At 28.8% G+C, this 22,416-nt stretch overlaps 1 protein-coding gene across 2 annotated transcripts in view; it reads left to right on the top strand.

The window, feature by feature from the left end:
* LOC107452561 (uncharacterized) overlaps positions 1 to 22,416 on the top strand; it is a 275,849-nt gene that overhangs the window by 150,628 nt on the left and 102,805 nt on the right. For both annotated transcript variants that reach the window (XM_016069065.4, XM_016069073.4), the window contains one exon: positions 8,010 to 8,227. In XM_016069065.4, coding sequence (XP_015924551.1) covers positions 8,010 to 8,227 — 218 coding nt within the window. The remainder of the gene's footprint in view (positions 1 to 8,009; positions 8,228 to 22,416) is intronic.

Raw genomic sequence — 22,416 nt, 5'->3', positions numbered from 1 at the left:
TGGGCAGCTATAATAATATACTTACGGAGCACCAACTAAAAGTTTGCTGATTTTCAATACAAATCTCTCAAAAGACGTTTGAACAGGTCTGTTAAAAAGACACCAGATAAATCAAAACGGATCAAACTACTACAGCGCCATCTTCCTTAGAGTCTGAACTAAGTCCTCCGTCGGTAAAATTTTTTTTATTTGCAATTTAAAATAGTAAAATTAAATAAAACTAAAATGGGTAGACTCGCCCCGGTTTACGGTACAATAATAAAGACTTCATTTTACTGCATTATTTACTTTAAAATGCTCTGTTTTTTTATTTTTTATGTTTCAGTTGTTACTTTAAATCCCTCTAGTTAAAATATAATGATATTTAATGACATTAAAATAGATAAATTATCATATTAATATAGGATAAGTAAATAAAACATTTTTGAAGAGAGTACAATGAATTATCTTTAAGAATACTAATTTGTTTTAAAATAAAATGGATTTTGGATAAAGAGGTCTTATCACATTAGACTACATCTTTAGAACTCATCTGCTCTCTTATCACAGAAAACTCATTGCTCATTCATCAAAACTCATTCATATTTTAAACGATAAAGCCTTAATTTTAGTGCATAAAAAGAAAATGTGTTTTTAAATTATTTAGGCTCTTTATTTAGGTCTGACAGATTAAAAACCTTCTCTTCATGGCAGATACTGAAAAACAGAAATATCAGAAATCATTTTATACCTAACATTTTGGATAGTTAAATAATTTAATTACTGTAAATTTCATTGAGGATTTATTTTATTTCAGTAAGAAAAATTTAAAATAATATGAAGTTTAAAAATAAAGGTTAAAATCATGAGTAGCGATTTAATATTTTATTATATCTCGCATGAGAAATCTAACTAGCTTATACAAATTAAGAATTACATAAATTTTAAAAAAAAATTAAAGTTCCTAGCAATAAGGAATCTCTTGCTTGTTTTTATTAATTAAGCATTGAGTGATTAAATTTAATCAAATATATAATGAGAACTATCGTGTTCAATAATTTATTGTTCCAAACTTTTTATTTTCAAACCAAAAAGATACACACAACAAATGCTACAAAAGCTGCATGTTTTAAACTAAAAAGCTACATAGAATACCTAATAATTGCAAATAAGTCATCTAGTATTTTTTAAAAATTACAATAATCATGCATTTATTATAAAATCAAATTTTAAACACATTTTTTGTTTACTTAGTGCAATTGCAAACAGAAATAAAAATTCTCCTGTCGTTAAACATATAGCAAATGCATTTATAAACTTTTAACAAAAAACTGTAACAATTTATAGAGAGGCATTTTATTTATTACCCAACAAATTAAAAAGTATTATGCTTATTACAAGCAATTTATTATCTTCACGTAATAATAAAATACACATGATAGAAATTCTATAAACTGAATCTTAAATGCATCACTTCTCCTTAAGTTAGGAATTTAAAAAAAAATCGCAAAACATAATTTCTTTTATCGGCACGTTATACTCTTTATTACATCGCATGTATAATTCACTAAAACAAGAATTCATTAATCCCCATTATTTTAATTGCGAAACAAATTGCCTAGTAATTTAGACATCCCTAGATAATGAAAAGTATTCGCTATACGAATATTTTGTTTCGATTCAAACAGCAAATAAATAATTCTCTTCTTGATAAGCAAAAAATAAAGGATTCAGTCCAATTTCATTAATGCCATAAGGAAGAGAGACATAAAACGGAATCTTCGAATAAAACGAAAAAATAAAATAGTTTACGGAACGGAGTAAAGATATAAAAATAAAAATACCTATTGCTTTTGCAAAATAAAAATTCAGTTCATTTATTATTTTTTGAATTTTTCGGGCATTTAACTTTAAGAAACCAAAAGTGAAGGGAAAAAGATCAATTTATCAATGAATATCGAAAAGGATAGGAATTCTTGTGATCGCTTGAATGTGGTGGGCGTTTTTTTTCTTCTTTGTCTCTCTGAAAAATATTACGTCATTAAAAAGATTTAGAATTGCATCTGCCTAAAATGCATTAAAAATCCTTTTATAGTATTGAATTGAATACTCTTTTCTTTGATTTAACTTTTTGTGATACTGTTCAATTCATTTGAAATGTTGAATACGTTGATTCGTTTCCAACAAAAAAAAAATAGTTCCGAACTTTAAAATGCTGCATTCGTTGAAATAAGTTAAAGAATTTAAAGAATTTATATTATTCAATGCTTTGTTCTGTAGAATAATTCAATACTGTCTTAGAAGATTTAAAAATGTATGCTTTAAAAATGTTTTGTTTGCTTTAATTTAAAGATATTAAATTTTTATCTATCATACATAGGTGTGCCTTCGAAGGCTCAGAGAATAATATGCTATTTTTAGAACAGTTGTAAGTTTTAACATTTATTCATAGCTGTTAAGTTTTGCTTGTGCTTAGCCAGGGTCTTCAATGTTAATTAAGGAAATTATGTAAAAACTGAATATCAAGAAGCGCCATCTATTTGTCAAATTAAAAAGATTTTGGGATCTGGATTTTTTATATTTGAAAAATTAAACATTGCTGTATTACTCAGGTTCATAAAAATTCTCATAAATTGGAAACTATTGATTAATTGTACTAATTTTTATTCTAAGCACTTAGAAAAAAAGTAAAAAAGAATGTGTCTCTATCTGTATAGGAATACAAGAAAGCTTTGTAATTTTTACCGAAGCACTTTAGTAAAGACTTCGGTAAAATTTAAAATAAATTACGGTCGTATGATGTGAGACAAAATTTGGTTATTGTGGTAAAATTATTGGTAATTTTATCACAATATTTCAGAACATGACGGGAAAAATATTTATTCGGTTTAATTTACTTCTCAGTATTGTACTTATGAGTGGTAATAAGAACTATAATTCCAAAAATTAGAATTTCTGGTAAGTCGCTTTCATATGAATGGAAAAATTAATAAATAAATGGTTTAAATATCGGTTTTTTTTTTCTTCAAATTTACCAGAATACTTTTTTTTCCATAAAAACTAAATTCTCACCGTATTCCTTTTTTTTCGTAAGATAACCCGATTAAAATTAATGTAATTTTTAAAATATTTAATCTTTTTGTTCGTTGAAAATTCCTAATGATTCTTAGTGTTTATTGTTTTAACGTTTGTATATTGTTTATAATTTGAGCTTTGGTTAGATGTTAGTTTTTTTCGAGATTCGAAAGCACCCTTGAATTATATCTTATGACTATAAGGATATATTTTCATGATATGCACAACATCATTAAAAGGGCTTTTTTTACTAAATGCACATTAAATAATTTTAAAGAATTTTTTTAAAAAAATAAGGTCAATAACCTTGTGAGTTTGAAGTTTGCGTTTTTCTGAATTGACAATTGCTTTTTTCATTTCAAAAATCTGAGCAAATTTTTAAAATAATATCCCTTAAACGCAAGGAAAACGTCAACACCTTGCAAGTCAGCAACACCTTGTGTTGACAAAATTTAAAATTAATTTTAACGATTTGGGTTAATAATCAGAAAAAGAAAACATGAAATTAATCTTTATGTCGCTACGTTTTTTGTTATTTAAAAAGTCATTGGTTATTTATGAGACACCCATACACTCAAACAAGCTTCCAACACTGCAACTAAATCACAGCAAATAATGCCTATTCAATTTGGTTTTTAAAATTTAATTGATTTTGAAATACCATATCCTATTAACTGTTTACTAAAATGTAGGTTTAAAAGGAATTATGAACCGAAAACGCAAGAGGTGAAAAATATTCAATTTCTCTTTTAAAAGCATTTTTGATAAAAATTATTGAGCTTTTTGTGGTTCCCATAAAGCCAGCAACAAAGTAAGAATTAGCATATTCTGGTAGCTCTGACCATACTTGCGTTTCTCAATGTATAACTAGCAGAATTATAAACCTATAAATTTATACAAGCATTTTTTTTTCAGTGAGTAAATGCAAATTTCTCCTAATGGAATTCTCTTTCAAAGATTAAGAAATGCTGTTTGAAAAAACTGCTAGAGTTTTAATAAATGATTTGAATGATAACGAAAAAAAAGTGTCATTAATAATGTTATCGTCTTACAAATTATTACCATAATTATAAAAAAAGAAAAAAAAACTTAGTGAGAAATATTTAGAAAGTTCTTTTCTAAAAACCAAACTATAAAGTTTATGATCAATTAATTTTCTTTTAATAATGTAGGCTTTTACATATTTTTCTTATCTGACATGAAAACAAATGTATTTTCCATAAGAAATTGCTTAGTAATTTGTTTCATGTCATTTCCACAGAATTTGACATATTATATGTTCACTATTGGCAGGCGATTAATGTAACTAGATTTACCTAACGTGAAATTAATTGAGATTAAAAAAAGTCGAGAATTAAGTGCTGGAATCAATATTCTTAATATTCTAAAAGGAAAAGTTTAAATTCATTTTTCGGTTATAATATGACATAAATAATGATAATATTGTTTAAGTTATTTATTTTTCTTCAATATGGTATCAAACGATTCATTGACATTCTCATCAATATATTTTTTTAGTGAGAGATTTTCAGAAAGGCAGAAAAATTTTCAGCAAAAAATTAGAAAAATAAATAAAAATATATTAACATAAATAATCATTTTAGAAAAAAATGAATAATTATCTTAATTTTTATCTCAATTATTTATTCGAATAATTTAAATTTAATTGCCTATGTTTACTACTTAAACATGCACTATTATCTCATCTTTTTAGTGTATTTTTACTATTTTCAAACTACTACGAAAAAATCTAAATACCTGATTCCGTATTTGAAACAGTTTGATTAAAATAAATTGCTTCTAAATTGATTTGAATTGTTTTTGCATTAAAACTACATTCTAAAATATATCAAAACATGTAACTAATGCAGTCTTAAAGCAAATCTTAACACGTTTTAAAGATTTAGTGATCATGTAGTTAAGAACGTAACTGAACTGAATCGAATGTAAATGTTCCAAAATAAAACTGAGAATAAATTTGATAAAAGAGCAACTTTATTAAAACAAACTTGCACCATTATGTAGAAGCCAAAATTTGAAAGAAAAACATTCAAAATATTCAATCAATAGTTTCGCCCAAATACCCCTGAAATACATGCTAAGATTAATTTAAATGTTTAGTTTTGTAAATAGAAATTTCCTTTAGATCGAGACTTTAAGATAGTATAATTCCTAAACGTTTGTAATCCGCTTAAACAAACTAGAAAAAGTTGAATAATATTTTCATATCTTAGTCAGTTTTCCCCTTAACTTGTTAAAAAAATTTGGAATATGCAATAGAAAATACTACAGGGCTATTATTTTCCGATAAGAAGCAAATAAAAATTATATTTTTTACTTATTTTGTTTATTTATTTATTTCCTTATTTATTTTTAACAAACTGATTTTCGTCTTCGCATTTAGTTACTTACCATTTAGTACTGAATTATTTCAAGCATTGATACATATTGACAAAATAATTTTAGTAAATATATTAATTAATTTCATATGCCAAGTACGGGGTAAAGTTTGAAATAACGTTGCACTAAATGTAAATACCATAAAGATAATTTTACTCAAAATCTGAATAAAATTTTAATTTAATTTCTGATTATCCCACAGACATAGAATAGCCTATTCTCAAAATTGTAATGCATGAGACAAATGCCTATTGAAGGTATTAAATTACAGGATAAAGGGCAATACATTGATAAATAGTAAAAATATTTAACGCAGGATGAGAAAGCTCATGATCCTGGTTTCAACTTTCCCAATCATAATATTTTTGGATTTATTCATACACTTCAGATTGCATACGAAAGCAAGATTTGGTGTTAACTTAAAAGTTTTCCTTCACACTATTTTTCTCTCACTATATTCTTCAGACTGTTTTTACAGTGCATAGTAGCATGCAAAGAAATCACGCTATTTTATTCATGATTGTGAACAATCTTCTGACGATATTCAAAGCTCTTTCAAATTGGTGCTTTCTGAAGCGGAAATAATTCAGGTGTGGTGCTGCGATTTAGTTCTGTGTAATTATTCTCAATTAGTGGTTTCAAGATCTAACTACACCCTTGAACATGTTTATGAAGGCTCAATTGAATGTTAACTGTATATTTCGAAATTCGGACACCTATAACACCACTTTGCATTGTATATGTATAAAATCTTTTATTTTCCAGACTATATCAAGTTTTTAAAAAGAAAATGCGTATTTTCTAAGACTAATTCCAGATTCATTAAATTGTCTTTTAGAACAAATTCTTTAATTAGAGTTAAATTTAAGTCAAAATATCAACTTATGAGAGCCTACGTCACCTTTCTTAATACAGCCTTTTTTAAGGATTGGCAAAAAAGTACAATTTAATCCCCATTGCCTTGCTTCATATTTCAGTAAAAGATGCCTCCAAATTATATGCATTTCCAAAGACTTCTTAAAGTTTACCCTTAAAAACTAAGACTATGTGATATTTACCGTACATGCAAAACATTCTTGATTCAAGTATTAGACGAAACAAATACCTATTACTTAGGAGTGAATACTTCTGCCTCTTCAATTAAGTGTCAGACAGGGTTGATATCCTTGACGTGTACAGCACATTTTTTTTTATTTATGAATCACATAACGGATTTATGATTGCTTATATTAGCCATTTTTTATTAGGTGCAAAAGAACACAATTCTAAATCGGGACTCCTATTAAACTAGTCTTGCATTGTGTATGCATAGAACCTATTCTTTTCAAAGCTTGCGGCACCTTTCTTATTATCGCCTTTTTTAAAGAAAGTTTTAAAAAAATACGATTTTAGCTCCAATGCATTTTTTTGAAAAATATTTTAGCATAAGATAGCTCTAAACTATGCCTTTCCAAAGATTTTTTACACTTTATTCTTAAAAACTAAGACTATATGATAGTTACCGAACATGCAAATTCTCTAATCAAGCAATAGAATAAACAAATGCCTATTATTTACACTGTTAGAAATTTCTCGGGAAAAATGGTTAAATAAAAACTTATTTAATCATTGTTTTACCATAATCTACCAAAACAGTAAAATAATCATAAAATATTGTATTAAAGCTGCAAACTGGAAGAAAAACTGATTGTTAACTGCTTTCGCATAATACGATTAAACAACCAGAATTTTATCGCACCAACTGAGCCCACCTGATGAAACTATTTAGCTCCTTGCAGCTGCGAACAATAAATCATAGCCAAGAGGGTTAATCTATCATTCACATGACCCAAAACGATAGTTCGAATCCCAGTGTTGACAGCACACTATTTCCCCCATCCCCTTCAGTGAAGAGTTTGTGACTCTGGACTATTAGAACACGATACTCTCATCCACGCATTAATGGTGCAAAACCCTCAAAGATCCAATGTCCGTATAAGTTTTATTTATTTATTTATTTTTGGTTTCGAAGTTATGCTAATTGCAATTGGCAGAGATGCCAACTTGCTCCGGACAGCAAATATATATTTTAAAGTGGTAGTTTATCAATTGTGATTCTTGGTTTAATAAATTCAATTTAGTAGATTTTTATCCACCACTATTTCTAAATAATTCATAGACTTATATAATTCACCACTTTGTAGAACTTACGTCATGCTATACGTATTAAAAAGCAGGTAAAAATAGTCAAATATTTGCAAAATTTACTTTGTAGTTATTTACCGTTTTTTTAATTACTTTGGTTTGTCCGGAGCAGTTGGCATCTCTGAATTGGTCTGTATCGGTAAAGAAGTGTTCTTAATTATAAATTTTTTGTTTAATTGGATGAACAGACTGATGCAGGTTATTTTACCGTAATTTCAGAGTGAAACTTTTAACTGTGTAGCGATAATGCTTTTGCCTCTTCAGTTAAGTGTCTGACAGTTCGATTGCTCAGCCCTGTGCATCATGTTTTATTTTATTTACGTATCACATGTAGCGTATATATGATACTTACGTTGACTCTTTTTTTCTAGGTGCCGAAGGTCACCTCGATCACATGCTTACTCGAACAGAACGTAGCTTTGGAGGATCGAAGGCAGAACCACCGTCAAGACCAAATTCGTATTGGGATGATCCGCATTATCGCCCTTATTTTGACAACAGTACAGAGAGGAATGTAACTGCTCAACTGGGAAAAACTGCATACTTGCATTGTAAAATACGCCAGCTGGGAGATCGAACAGTGGGAGCAGTAAGTTCAATACAGTTTTTTACAATACCAGTTTATTCTTCAAAATTGTGAATTCTTGAAAGTATTTTTCCTAACAAAGTTAAGTACGTAAAGTCAGCAAATATCATTTCTATAAAAATTATTTTGTGTCTAGAAACAGAAAAAAAGTTATACAGAAGGTTTAAATTCGTATTTGAACATAAAAACAATATTGTAGCAACAGCTCTGAAAGTTTCTTTACAGAAGAAATCAGGACTGCTGATATGTTTATTACTAAAGTATAAATTTCTTCTGTTAAAAATTTGCAGATTGTAGACATGACTGTAGGATTACAGAATAAGTCTTGCGCCTTACAGCGATAAACTCTATAAGGATTATAAAATACATCATAAAACGCTAGTCTCTTTTCTTGACAACAATTTCCTATTAATTATTATTTTGCATAATATTGCTAAAATATTAGTTCTCAAATGTTTTTACGGACAAAAAATTGTTTAATATGTAATTGCTTAATATTCTCTTTAATGTGATTTTGACGACTCTAAATGTTAAAATTTCGATCTACACTTAAGCAAACAGTTCCGATTTTTTTTTCTCCAGACAAATTATTGCCGAATTTACAAATGGTTTACGACTATTTTCATTATTATAATTTAATTACGCAAACGCTACTAATTATCATAGAATTTGTTGCACACATATTTTTTTTTTGTATTCTTTAAGAAAGCAAATTCAAAGAAAATGGTAATGTACTAAAATTTTAATCATCCTACATTATTTTTGTCTAAATTGTCTGCATTCTTAATAGAAAATCAGATACAAAAAAGAAAACTAAAAATAATGGAAAAGTACCAATGACTAAAAATTATTAAAATTCCCTCCTCATCTGTTCTATCATCCACGTACATAAACACTTCAATGGCTTTAGGATAGAATGCTGAATTCATTTATTAGCACTCGACTCATTTAGTTGAATATGCATTCATAGAAAGATATCGAGTAAATGCTTCGAATACATAATCTATTCCCTTTCAGAGTTGTTCTCCATAATTAGTTCCCTTCTATCGTCTCTCACTTACTTCATCAATCAACTGAATATATATAGATATATACATGCATATATATACCTTCAAAAGCCGATAAGTTATGCAATCAGGGATTGAATGCGGGAGCGAAATGTAATCTCGCGGATCCACACCTCTCTTAGCTCCATCTAGAGTTAGAATCTTTAAGTTCTTTAAACACTTGTGAAATGTAAAAGGAAAGTGTGGTGATGGAAAGATTGAGTACCATTGAGGATCAAATGTTGCCGAAATAGTCATGGTTTCTTTTAAGATATTTGTTGCGATTTGCTTTAATTTCTAAAAGTGTAATACGTATTTTACATTTTACAATGAGCAATTATTAAGATTTACTTGGTGTAGATTATATAAAATTTGAAAATCCACTTAAAAATGGGGGGAAAAGACAGAAATGTACAATTTACTGGGTAATGCTTAGATGCTTAAGTTGCATAAATTTAGAATTTAATTAATAATTCGCTCATAAAGCAGATTGGCTGGAAAACTGATAAAATAAATTATTTGTTACCACGGGTGATGAAGAAAACTTAATAGAAGCATTTTCAAGATATTTAAAAAACGCACAATTTACACAAAAGATGTGTGCACTTCGATTAGATGATAAGTTTCTTTTATTTTCAATCAATAAAAGTAGTAGCTTGCTGAATAAATATAAGAATATATTGAATAAAATTTCAAATACGTTTTTTTTAAACTGTAACTCGGCTAGATGTGCATGCATAAAAACTAAAAGCTAAAAAAAGAGAGAGAAAGTTTACAGAAACGCTCTTGTAATCGATAGCTAAATCAGTAAGATTGAGAGAAATTTTTCCTGTCACGCACAACTCACCCAATGAATAATCTACAGAAAACCGGTTTTTAGGTCCAAGAACGCCCACCTGCTTCAAGTTCAAATCATTCGTGAAATAGAACGAACAATTCAAACGTAAGGAATCAAATTGAATTAATTTCTGTCTATTTTGAGATGCCGTTTACCTTAAATTATATATTTTGTTTATTAATATTTTTAACTTTGTAACAGAAATATGCTTTGATTTTGCTTATTTGGAGTCGGATTCACAACAATTTTAACTGATTTGATTGCTACAAAATTGAAAGTCAAACATAAAGAAATAATTTATCCATAATTGCTGTGGAGTAAGGTAACATACATGATACACGCTTTATTTTTTAAGATTATTTTATTTTCATACAAGATTGATTAAGTTTATATCAAAGTTACCTGAACATAATCATACATTTTTGTGAACATGAAAGAAATCAAGATTTTCTATTACTGTAAGGCATAGAAAAACTGATGTATGAAGAAAAAAATTCACACAAGTTATTTCTTTAAATTTGAACATGTGTTAAACTCGCATTTTTCTGTCTTTTTAAAAATCGCAGAAATGCTGGGATTTAATTAAAGTTTTATCCACAAAAGCTTTTTGTGTATCTTTTATCAGCAGTTTTTATCCTGTTGCGATTGAACAAAAATATTTGGTTCACTTTGCCACAACTTTATAAATTATTTCTACCCAATATCTAGTTTCGTATAGCTTTTGAGTGTTCCATCCTATGAACTACATATATATTTCTTAATTACTGAAAACTTACATATGTTTCTTAAATTTTGCGCATGGTTCTTAATTGAGATAACCTTAAAAGAAATTTATAACAAAATTTGAAAGTGGAAGATATCGATAAATAGCAATGTTATTATTTTATTCTTTTTGAAATTTAAAATAGAAAGACGTTATATTTTTACTTTGAATAAAAATAGCAACAGATCAAATAATGTTTGAGAAAATGGCGTATACACCTTTAATCTTTGAAAATATAATAAAAAGTGAATTGATGCTATAAAAATGAAGCACAATTATATTACTTCCATGATACCGTATAGTACAACAGTATAAACATATCACAATAAGTATTTTCGAATTCTAAGGGATTCTATCCTATATTCCAAGAAACACAATGCCGTGTTGAGGTCGTACTTTCTCTTTGAGAGAGAAGAATTATGGCTGTGAAGCTAAGATAAACAAAGAAATCGAGTATTTTTTTAATCATATGTTAGGCTACGTGTGGAGAAATAATATTTACTGTTTATTATTAGCAGTATTCAGCAAAGCAAACAGTTTATAGTAAGTTACTTTAGAGTCCTTAAGGATTATAACCAAAGATGAGTGGTGCGTCGACACTATCTTCTCTTTGATGAAGGAGACCATTACTGCCCAACTGAGATAATATAGAAATCGGATATTGTTGGGCAACTTAGAGTTATGATACTGAAATGATCGTAATCGTGCAACAATGCTCCTCGTTACTAAAACGCTTCATTTATCAGACAAATGCAGTGATTTATCGGCTTATTTATGCTAAAGAGTCATAAATGCGTTTTAAGAAGAGCTTAAACTTTCATCTCTGTCAAGAGAAATAAAATCAACACTCAACCATTTAATGCCGACTACTTCAATTGGATACCAGCAACTGACGTCATTGTGGAAAAATCGTGACATTCGTCGATTCGAAAGCTAGTCAGTTTCTACTCACACGTATGTCGTCGATTACAGGTATCCAATTAAATCAGATATAAATCACATGGTTGGGCATAATTATGTATACTTGGTCTCCCGAGTTAAAAGTAACCAATTAAACTATTTTTAAAAATGGGTAGAAATTTTTTTTAAAAATATGTTTGACTATTTTTACAGAAGAAAATAACATTTTTTTTTTTCAAAATTATTTTCACCATTTTCAAACTTATTTGAAAATCATGTTTGAAAATTAGTAGTACTTTTCTTCTGTAATGTATTATAATTTGAGCTTTTAAATCAACCAATACCGTTGTCCATCAGTTTTTTAAATAAATTACCATCACTCGGGATTCCTTAGATTACTTTTCCTGACCAAATTTTGGATGCAGATTTCAGATACTGCAACGTTGTCTGAATCGGAAAAAAACTGGCCAAAAATCAAAGCTTTTTGCTATATCATATGTTGTGTATTTTTTAGGGGTTTTTGGAGGGTCACTAATTGCAAATATAGAGTCAGAATTGCAAATTTCATTGTTCGGTTAACCCAAGTCGGATAAAAGTTTTATATTGAACAATACATCGCAAGCAAATTTCGAAACACTTTGATAAATGGGCATGTCTTTGTTTTAGGAAATTATGATTGCTATCATAAAACTGAATTTCTAAACTTTATATACATTTCTAAATATATTAGAAGTAAATTTAAAATTCGTAATTTTAAATTGTGAATGCAATTGGGATAGGATATTATATATCATTTTTTTAGAAAATAATTATAATGTTGTATATACTTCAAAATATCGAGTATAAAATTTAAAATTCACTTAGAGTGAATATCTATTAACATTCAAGCAAAGTTACTTTAGTAGTATTTTTTAAAAAAATTAATTTCTTTTTCCAATTTTTATTTCTTGGAATGCATAAACAACTGTGACAATGCTCAAAAAATGCTTTCTGAAGCTGATTTTTATCCTGATAAGATTTATGCTATATACTCTTAAACACGTATCAATATTTTTATATCGTTCGGATAAAATTATTTTGATTATTGTTTACAGAACTTCAAATTTCTTCTTTCTGAAATTAGTCTTTCAAATAAGTTATGGATAGAAATATTCGCTCATGATCAGACATACATCGTACTGTTGGAAAATTATTAAAGCTTTCGTCATGTTTTGCAGGTAAAGGTTGCATAATTACAATATATATAAAAAATGCATTCATTGGATTAATTTTCAAAACCATTGCTGTTTTTTTAACTCAAGGTAAATTATTTTAGGCCCGTGTTTAAATACATTTTTTTGCAGTATGCCTGTTTCGGCAGTGGGGGGTGCGATTGTTCCTGTTTTTAGTGGCGCCATCTATTGGCAGGAAATTGACTTCTGCCACGCCATTCACACAACCACAACCCGTTTATAGGGTGGGTCACAATCACACACAAAGGAGAAAGGGTATACAACACAAAGGGAGAGAAAGAAACATCCATGCCCTGCCCGGGATTCGAACCCAGGACCTTTCTGATGCAAGGACAGTTCCCTGCCCAAATACATTCCATCTTGAATACATATATAGATTAACCGGCTCAATTAAAATTCGATTCAAATGTTCTAAGCATATTTTAAAATTTTTAATTATTTTTTAGATTTTTTAGTGCAAATATGGACAGCTAATTGTTTTTGTTTTTTTATTGTGTTTGCCTTTCTTTGCAAAACAACGCGATTTTACAGCAAAAGCGAGTGAAGTAATCGAAATTCGTATTAAATCTAAAATTGAAACGAGTGCTTTTAAAAAGTCAATATGGGCATGTAAAATGCAATTTTTATGCTTTCAGCTTTTGTTGTTAAAATTTTCAAATAAAGTTAATATCTGTTTTTACATTTTGCTCAAAGTAATAAAAATAAATAAAGCAAGGCTGTGGTCGTATATACATTGTAAAATATTTTGGTATATAGTTGCCACCACTTTTGATGTTGTTATCAATTATTTGAACCATTATCTACATTTTAGTTTACATCTAGAATCACAAAGTTTTCCTAGAATAATAACCTTAAAAAAGGCTAATTATATCCGCACTATCACTACTAAATGGTATTAACATGGACAGCCTATGAAGTTGTTTTAGGCAATCTTGATAACTTAATAAGTAATCATTTATTACAACTGAGAAAGAATGGTTTTAATATTCTGGGGAGTGACACTGATATCATAGACAAAGCAACGGCATAACAGGACAAAAAATTCAATTCCTTGCGTCTTATTTTAGCATTTAAAGATGGCAATACGTGTTAAAAACCTCCTACGATTCACATTAACTTAGTCAGAACATGGGAAATTGAAAAAATCATTTTTTTTCAAATGAGATCTTTTCATGTTCAATATGTATTAAATTAGAATCAAAATTCGATGACAAATACCATAGCCCTAAATATATATAGAATATGTAAAACAACAAGATAAAGGAGTTGTATTAACTCATTGCAAACCTTTAATAATAAACTTTATTGGTAAATCAATTTATTATCTGATACTTCATAAATGAACCCCTCCCGAAAATAATAAAACTAACATCAGTCATATATTTGATCTTTTGTTTTCATTTTGATACTGAGTTCAACGATAATGTTATATTATTATGAAATTATTTCTTTTAATTAGATTTATTTGAAAGAACGGAACTAATTTCAAGTTGAATTAATTTTAATAACCATAATTTCAATTTGATGATGAAATGGTCTGGTTGGACAACACGTGGCTTAATGATATTTTCTCTACTGGAGCAATTAAAGCAACTCGTAATAGCGGAAACGGCTCCAGTCGATGTTATTCTAACTAAATTTCATGTCTGTCAAAACTTTCTCCTTAATATATTGTTTTATAATCTTTTAACAAATTTGATGAATCACGTCCTTTAACTTTTCTTTAAACTTTTGAAGATTAAATTGAGATAAAGGTTTTTTAAGCATTGATTTTTTAAACATTGAACACTAATTGTTAAAGTATATTTTTTAGCAAAATATTTTGAGTTTAAGAAATAAATAACAAATCAGTGATATTTTTAATCAATTTCTATTTCTCCTATTTTAAGTTGCATGGGGTGAGTGTAATTACTTCCATACTAGCAAGGAGTAAAAGTTTATACCAAAATAAGTATAAAACCGTATTTTCTTATTACGTACTGCCACGTTCTATTTGAAATTTCGAAAATAAAATAACTATGTTGATAAAATAGTAAAAATGAATATTTTAGAGTTACTTTATACAAACTTTTACCGAATATTTCAGTCTAATTGTACATAGTCACATGAAAGTGTACATCATAGTTAGCAATCTTCGATATCTCTCAGATGAAATTTTACTAATAAAAAATAATGTATTCAAGATGTCTTTTGTAGCCCTCTCTCTGTATTAGCGTCCACTCTCCTGTAACATATGATTTTCAAAAACTTTTTTGAAGTTTTACTTCTTATGCGACTTCCAACAAGGTTGCACTAAACGTTCAACGCTACATTTTTATTGGCCGGGAAATCACGTGGTAGGAGCCAGTTTTCCCTCATTCATTTCCATATTGTTTTGGTTCTCACTAGCATGAAAATAATAAAAGTCATAAAAGTATTTTTTTTTCTATAAATATTTTTTTAGTTTGTTTTGATGCACATATAATTTAATAGGGTAGTATTTTTTATTTTCAAATTTAGCGGATAACAATTCTAAAAAATGAGTGAAAACAATCCCGCGGACAATGCGACGGATTTAAGGTTATGTCAAGGTGCGTCTCTCGTGAATATCAATTGATTGTTAGGTTTTCTCTTCTGAAATTACACTATGACGCATTCACTTACATTATTAATACAAAAACAATTTCGCGGGCGAGACGATGAGGCAACTACAAGCACTTCCACTGGTTCAAGAGGTCCACGAGGGAAAAATGAGCAATGATTACAGAGCACGGAAGCGAGCGGAGCAGGAAAAAGAGTCGTTGAATAGAACTAGTGATCCTTCTACGACTGCTGATTCTTCTACAATTAACGTCGCAGGTTGCGAAGTTTAACTTCTTCCGCGCGGAGAGACTCCACGCACTATTATTTTTTAACAGAAGTAGTATTTACTTTGTTTAAAAGCATAGTATAAGGATGTTTTAAATATTTTCTGAAATTTAACTTCTTTTAAAAGGTATTGTCGAACATTATACTTGTTATAAATGACTCATTATGAAAATTAAAAAAAAATATTATGTCAAATTAGTTTGATGCAGGATAAACTATGATATTTATACGTTATCCATATTAACGGAATTTTATCAGAAAATTTTTATGGCGTCTGAAATGTTCCATTTATTTTATCTCTTATTCAATTTGTCAAGCATTATGGCGTAATCAACACTTTCAAAAGCTCATTTGACACAAAAGTAAAATAATAAGTAAGGCAAGATGGGGAAAAGAAGGATAAATTATGAAATTCTATACAGAAATAAAGGGTATACAAGAAACGAGATAGAAAAAAAAAACAAGTCTTACTTTTGGTATAAAAAAAGCGAAAACATAATAAAAAAGAAAGAATTTCAAATCTTAAATCTGGACCACGTTTGGTGGTTGACCTTTCTTTTAGAATGAAGCATTTTCTTCATACATCATTAGTTTACTCTCATCCAAGTTACCCCATATTGCGGAGTAATTGAGGCCACAATATTTTTTGTTCACTTTTTACATAAATGCATACCCGATTATCTAGTGTATATAGTGTAAGCTATATTTTTAAAAACTTTTTAAACGGAACTAGTATTTTGTTTGTTAAGCAGCATATTTTTAAAACGTTATTGCACAACTTCAAGTTTTGTAATAATAATAATAACAAAGTGTATGTCTGATGTTAATCAATTTTTAAAAATAGAAAAATATGCAATAAAATTATTAGACGCATGCTAAACTTTAATCTGTATACCTCATCCATGTTGATAATTTTTTACTAGCAAAAATTTATGTCATTCGAAAAGTTGCATTCATTTCTCCTTTTAACCAATTTATCAAGCGTATATGGCCTAAGCAATTCTTTCAAAAACTCTTTTGAGACAGAAGTAGAACCATAAGTAAGACAAGATAGAAAGAAAAAACAGAGAGAAATGATGAAAAACTATAGAGAAAAAAGGAAAATACGAGAAACGAGGAAAAGAGCCTTACTTCTGGTATAAAAAAGAAAACAAAGACATAAATAAATAAGAGGAACTTGAAGTCTTAGATCTGGATCACCTTTTGGAGATTAGCCTTACTTTTAGAATGAAACATTTTCTTGATACTTTAGTTTACTTTTCCATCTTAGAAACTCAGGAACTACATGTACTATATCTAAGAACAAAAAGGAAATGCGTGGAGTCCAAAAAAATAACAGATTTGCTAAACTGAAAACTCATAAATATTTTTTTTTCTCAAAGGGTAACTAGAAATCCTGGAGATTTCTTTTATAAGTTTCTAAAGGTAAGAATTTATACTATAGATTCGTTTTATACATAAGGAAATGTTTTCTTTTTAAGCAGAAGCAGGATTTAATATAAACCAGAAAATAAATGTTACAGTTTGAATTAATGTTACAAAAAGAGAGGAGTTTAAATAATTAATTTTAAAATAAGTTTTTTTTAAAAAATTACAATAAATTAATTTTGAATGAACTAAACTATGTAAATTGTGTTTATCAAGGCGCAATGGATCAGTAAACACAATTTAGATAATTTGCAATAAATAAAAATACGATTTGAACTGCAGTTTAAATTCATGCTAAAATAAAGAAACTAGTTAATATAAAGATATTCAATTAAATTTTTATAGAAGTTAAGGTAAACTGACTCTGAAAAAAAAATAATAAACTGTGTAAAGTATAATTATCAAGATAAACCATATAATCAATATATACTCAGCAGTCACTATTCAGATAACTATTTTTTTCTTTCTAATGGACGGCGATGAACTTTACATTCTTCGCTACTAAAGATACTCGAACTATTGTTCAAGGGACGAGCTACATTGACACAACATAGATTAAACACACACGCAGAGAGAGAGAGAGAGAGAGTGGCGTCCCTGCCTCGAGAAGGATTCCAATTCACAACATTTGGAACCATTATCATTTAGCCACAAGACAAGTTAATTCAGATAATTTGCATTTTTTCAAAAGATGAAATGGACGCCGTATGAAAATTAATGTATCAAAATAATGAGAAGGATTTAGCGTTCTATAAAAGAAACACTAAACTCACGATAATGAAATAAATCCTATGTAGAAGGATAATATTTTAAATTAATTTTTTCGAAAAATACTTTAGCTTTTGTTGAGGATTCTGTTTTTATCTCAATTTAATACTAAGTAGTTTTCAACAAGGAGAATAAAAATGGCAGTTATAATCAATCATGCATACTTATGCATACATAACAATCTGCATTAAAAAATTACTTTCAATAAAATCATCAGCAAAATAACAATTAGCGTTTTTCATAATAATATATCTTAAAACTGTGTGTCAATATCTTAATGCTTAATATACACCGAAGAGCCATTATATTATGACCACCCTGCTAATAACATGTAGGATCACCTTTAGCCCTCAAAACTGCTAGCACCCGCCGTGGCATTGATTTCACAAGGTGCTGATAGGTAGTCTGAGGTATCTGGTACCAAGCGCTCACCAACTGGTCCTGCAATTCCCTCACATTGCGAGGGGGTGGCGTGGCAGCACGAATTTGGTTTTCCAAGTAGGACCACAAATGCTCTATTGGATTAAGGTCAGGTGAATTTGGGGGCCAAGACATGACTTGAAAGTCAATGGAATGTTCCTCGAACCAATCCATGACGATTCGACCCTTATGGCATGGTGCATTATCCTGTTGGTAAACACCATCCCTCGCAGGAAAAACTGTTGCCCTGAATGGGTGAACTTGGTCTGCAACTTTGTTCAAGTAGCTTACAGACTTCAGAGATTGTTCTATGAGGATTATGGGTCCTAATGTGCCCCATGAAAACATTTTTCCTGGGCTAGAAACCACCTGGGCTAGCCCATTGTTATAGATAGAGGGTGGTCATAATGTAAAGGCTCTCTCTTCGGTGTGTATATATATAACACAATTTTTACCTGTTTTTATAACTTTTGCTCTCCATACTTTCAATTAACCAGCATTATATATAAATGCTTCAGCAAATATTTATCTCGCATTCTAACGGTAAAGCATACAAATTCAATATTCATTTGAACCATAATACTTTATATGTATTTCCGCACAACAATATGACGCACTATTTACTTTATACTATACATCTATTACGTTATAACACGTTGTTATCTTTCATCATACGTGGTGCTTAATGCATTTACAGTTACTTGATTTGTTTGAGGTTAATTTGGTCGTCATAAAAATTTTATTTCTCAGACGATGACTTTTTCCTTGTGATTTTATTTGTCATTTTAAATAAATTTCTTATGCAACAGAAGAATACGTAATATTTAATACAGTGATATTTGAAAATTTAAATTCCTTTTCGTTTACCGAAAAACGCTCTTGCGATCAATGTTTTTCTGAGTTCCCAGTACATTTTTATTAGAAAACACAGAGAAGAAAATTTGGTTGCACTTATACAACTTACTATTATTTATTTATACTTAATATACTTACTTGATACAGGACTAATTTATACTTACTTGATGCTTGATCTTACCTTATTTGGGTGTGAGGAATTTAGATTTAAAATAAATTTTGCTCCTGAAGTAAAATTTTTTTTGCAAACGACAATTTTAGTTCATTTTTTATCGAAATATACAAGTTTAAAAACTTTATATATAACGGAGAAATGCTGTGATAAACATCTAGAGGAGTTTGGTAACACCGCCAGGATTCAATGCCTGGAAATCTCATCATTAATGGCTGAGGGCGCTTTTTTATTATGATCTGTTCAGAAGCTCGCGAAGAAGCAGAAAAATAAACTATGAATGAAATAGCAAAATAAATGCTATTTCGTTTAGGAAAAAGATAAAAATTTGCCATACTATTATTGAAGTTAATGTGGCTTAGTTTTGAAAATAGGTACTAATTAAAAAATCCCCAAGCCATGTATTAAAATGCAAAATCAATAAATAAATGCTACTAATTTGTCCATAAGTAACATTAAAAATTGCCGGGCTGACGTCAATTTTACTTAATTAATGCTGGTGATGGACATTTTTGGTGTTATAATAATTGGTGCCATTTTAATCAATACCCAATATTCTAATGTAGGTAAAATTAGTGTATACATGGTACATATTAAAACTATTTTCGTGGTGAATAGTTTTAATACAGATAATGTCCAATAAGATTTTTTATAAACCTTCAAAAGGAATAAGTATCAGAGAAAATCGCTTCGATGGGTTAAATTTTGACTATCATTAGTTGGCCTCAAGCAATTACATCAATTAAATAGTTTCTTAGGTTAAAACACTTGTGCTAAAAGAAATTTCGCAATTTAGTTATTTTTGAATCATGTGTTAATTTAAAGGGAATTTTTCTGCACAAACCAAAAATTTGAATAAAGCATTCTTTTTTCAAAAATTATATACTTGCGAAGTTATATGTTTGGTGAATAGAATTTTTAACATTTGTGTCAGATTCAAACATATACATATAATTTGGCATAATAGAGTCGTATTGAAACATGTACATATAATTTGGCATAATAGTGTCATATTGAAACATATACATATAATTTGGCATAATAGAGTCATATTGAACCATATACATATAACATGCTACGAAATGCATATAATTTGGATTCACATGAAGTAACTGGATAAAAAACAAACTAACATTGTTAAAATAAAACTAAAATGACACAATACACTTTAAAACAGATCAAAAGGTAAAATCTACAATTTCATCGTTGTTAAATACATGAAATATATAAAATAACACATAAATTCATACAAGAAAAAAGTGGATTAAAAGTAATTAATATCAGTTTTAAAATTTATTATTGTTGTAAAAAATTTATATCAGTTTGAAATACCAATCGAGTATAGAACGGAAAAATTGTGAGAATGGTGGAAGTTCACCTACAAAATCCTCCAGATATAGAATAGAGTTACTAAAATATGGACTACTCTGCTAAAAAATGAACAAGAACATGCAGAAAAGTTGGATGAAACAGGGGAAAAAATTTTTTCGTTGTCTGAGATTCTTTAATGGATCTTAGATATTTTCACATCACTGTTTTCAAAACTGCAACCAGCTTCACTCTTGAAGATACAGTTTTTTAATGACATTTTTAAGGAATAATTTATAGTCTACATAGTCTACCGCATTTCAAATTAACGGAAATTTTAAATTACGATTTATTTCGACAAAAATATCATTGAAAAAAAAAAGATTGTAGCTTTAAGAGCAGGACTATGTTTCGATATAACTGATAAACTAAATTTGATATTCTCGCACATGAATTAGACAAATAGGCAGCAATTCAATAAAAAAATCGCTTTTCAGTGCGATCTCTTTTAAGGAATAAAGATCCCCAAAAGCAAATTGATGTGAGTTAACTAAGTATCGCCTATACTTGATTTCAAAGTGGACCATTATTATGTTGAATAAAGTAATAAACGCAAAAGCAAGAGCAAAAAATAAAAATTGTACTTCTTCCGCCACATATTTCAGTACACTAATATTGCTTACACCTAACACTAAAACATAATAACTCTATTGCAAACACAGTAACTCTAAACAAGAAAAAGGAAATATATGACAGGTTAAAAGCAAAAAATAATGAATTGGAAAAAATATATTTTTAAGATTTCCGGAAATTTAGCACTCAGATATAAATTGCACGAACTTAAATTTATATAAATTGTATCAAACTGCCAGAACTAAACACTTTTCTCCTCATTCTTCAAATATTCGCTTCACTCTTTTGATTTTTTAAATCCGTTTAAATTGTAAACTATCTAGAATAACATTTTAGTTTTATGAGAATCGAAATAATCACTCTTATATCTATCTGTTTCTTGCTTTTGATTTTCCTTAACTCACAGAAAGAGGAATTCGCTGTTTTTATTCAGAAATCCTAAAAATACTTCTTTTTCTTGCTTTCGAACGGCAAGAAAATTGTTTTGCTGAATCAAGACATCAATTTTCATTTATTCTTTGCAACGTGTCATTCAACTGTTATTGTAAGTGGAATCTGTTTGCTTTCAAGATATATATTTTTCTTTAAAAGTAGAATAGGAGGTTAAACCTGATTCATATAAAATGAAGTCTAATGTTCTTTTTTCTTTTAAAATTGCTGTTTTCTTGAAAAAAGACAACTATACTTTATTTTCCTGAAAATATCGACAGATTTTGAGATTATTAATCTTATTTTTCTGTGAAAAATGAAATAAAAAAGAATTATGCCACCTTTATGGTCTCTCTCTCTCTCTCTCTCTCTCTCTCTCTCTCTCTCTCTCTCTCTCTCTCTCTCTCTCTCTCTCTCTCTCTCTCTCTCTCTCTCTCTCTCTCTCTCTCTCTCTCTCTCTCTCTCTCTCTCTCTCTCTCTCTCTCTCTCTCTCTCTCTCTCTCTCTCTCTCTCTCTCTCTCTCTCTCTCTCTCTCTCTCTCTCTCTCTCTCTC

Source organism: Parasteatoda tepidariorum, chromosome 3, assembly GCF_043381705.1.
Source record: "Parasteatoda tepidariorum isolate YZ-2023 chromosome 3, CAS_Ptep_4.0, whole genome shotgun sequence".
In the NCBI taxonomy this organism is placed as follows: domain Eukaryota; kingdom Metazoa; phylum Arthropoda; class Arachnida; order Araneae; family Theridiidae; genus Parasteatoda; species Parasteatoda tepidariorum.
This window is presented reverse-complemented; position numbering and strand designations above follow the sequence as displayed.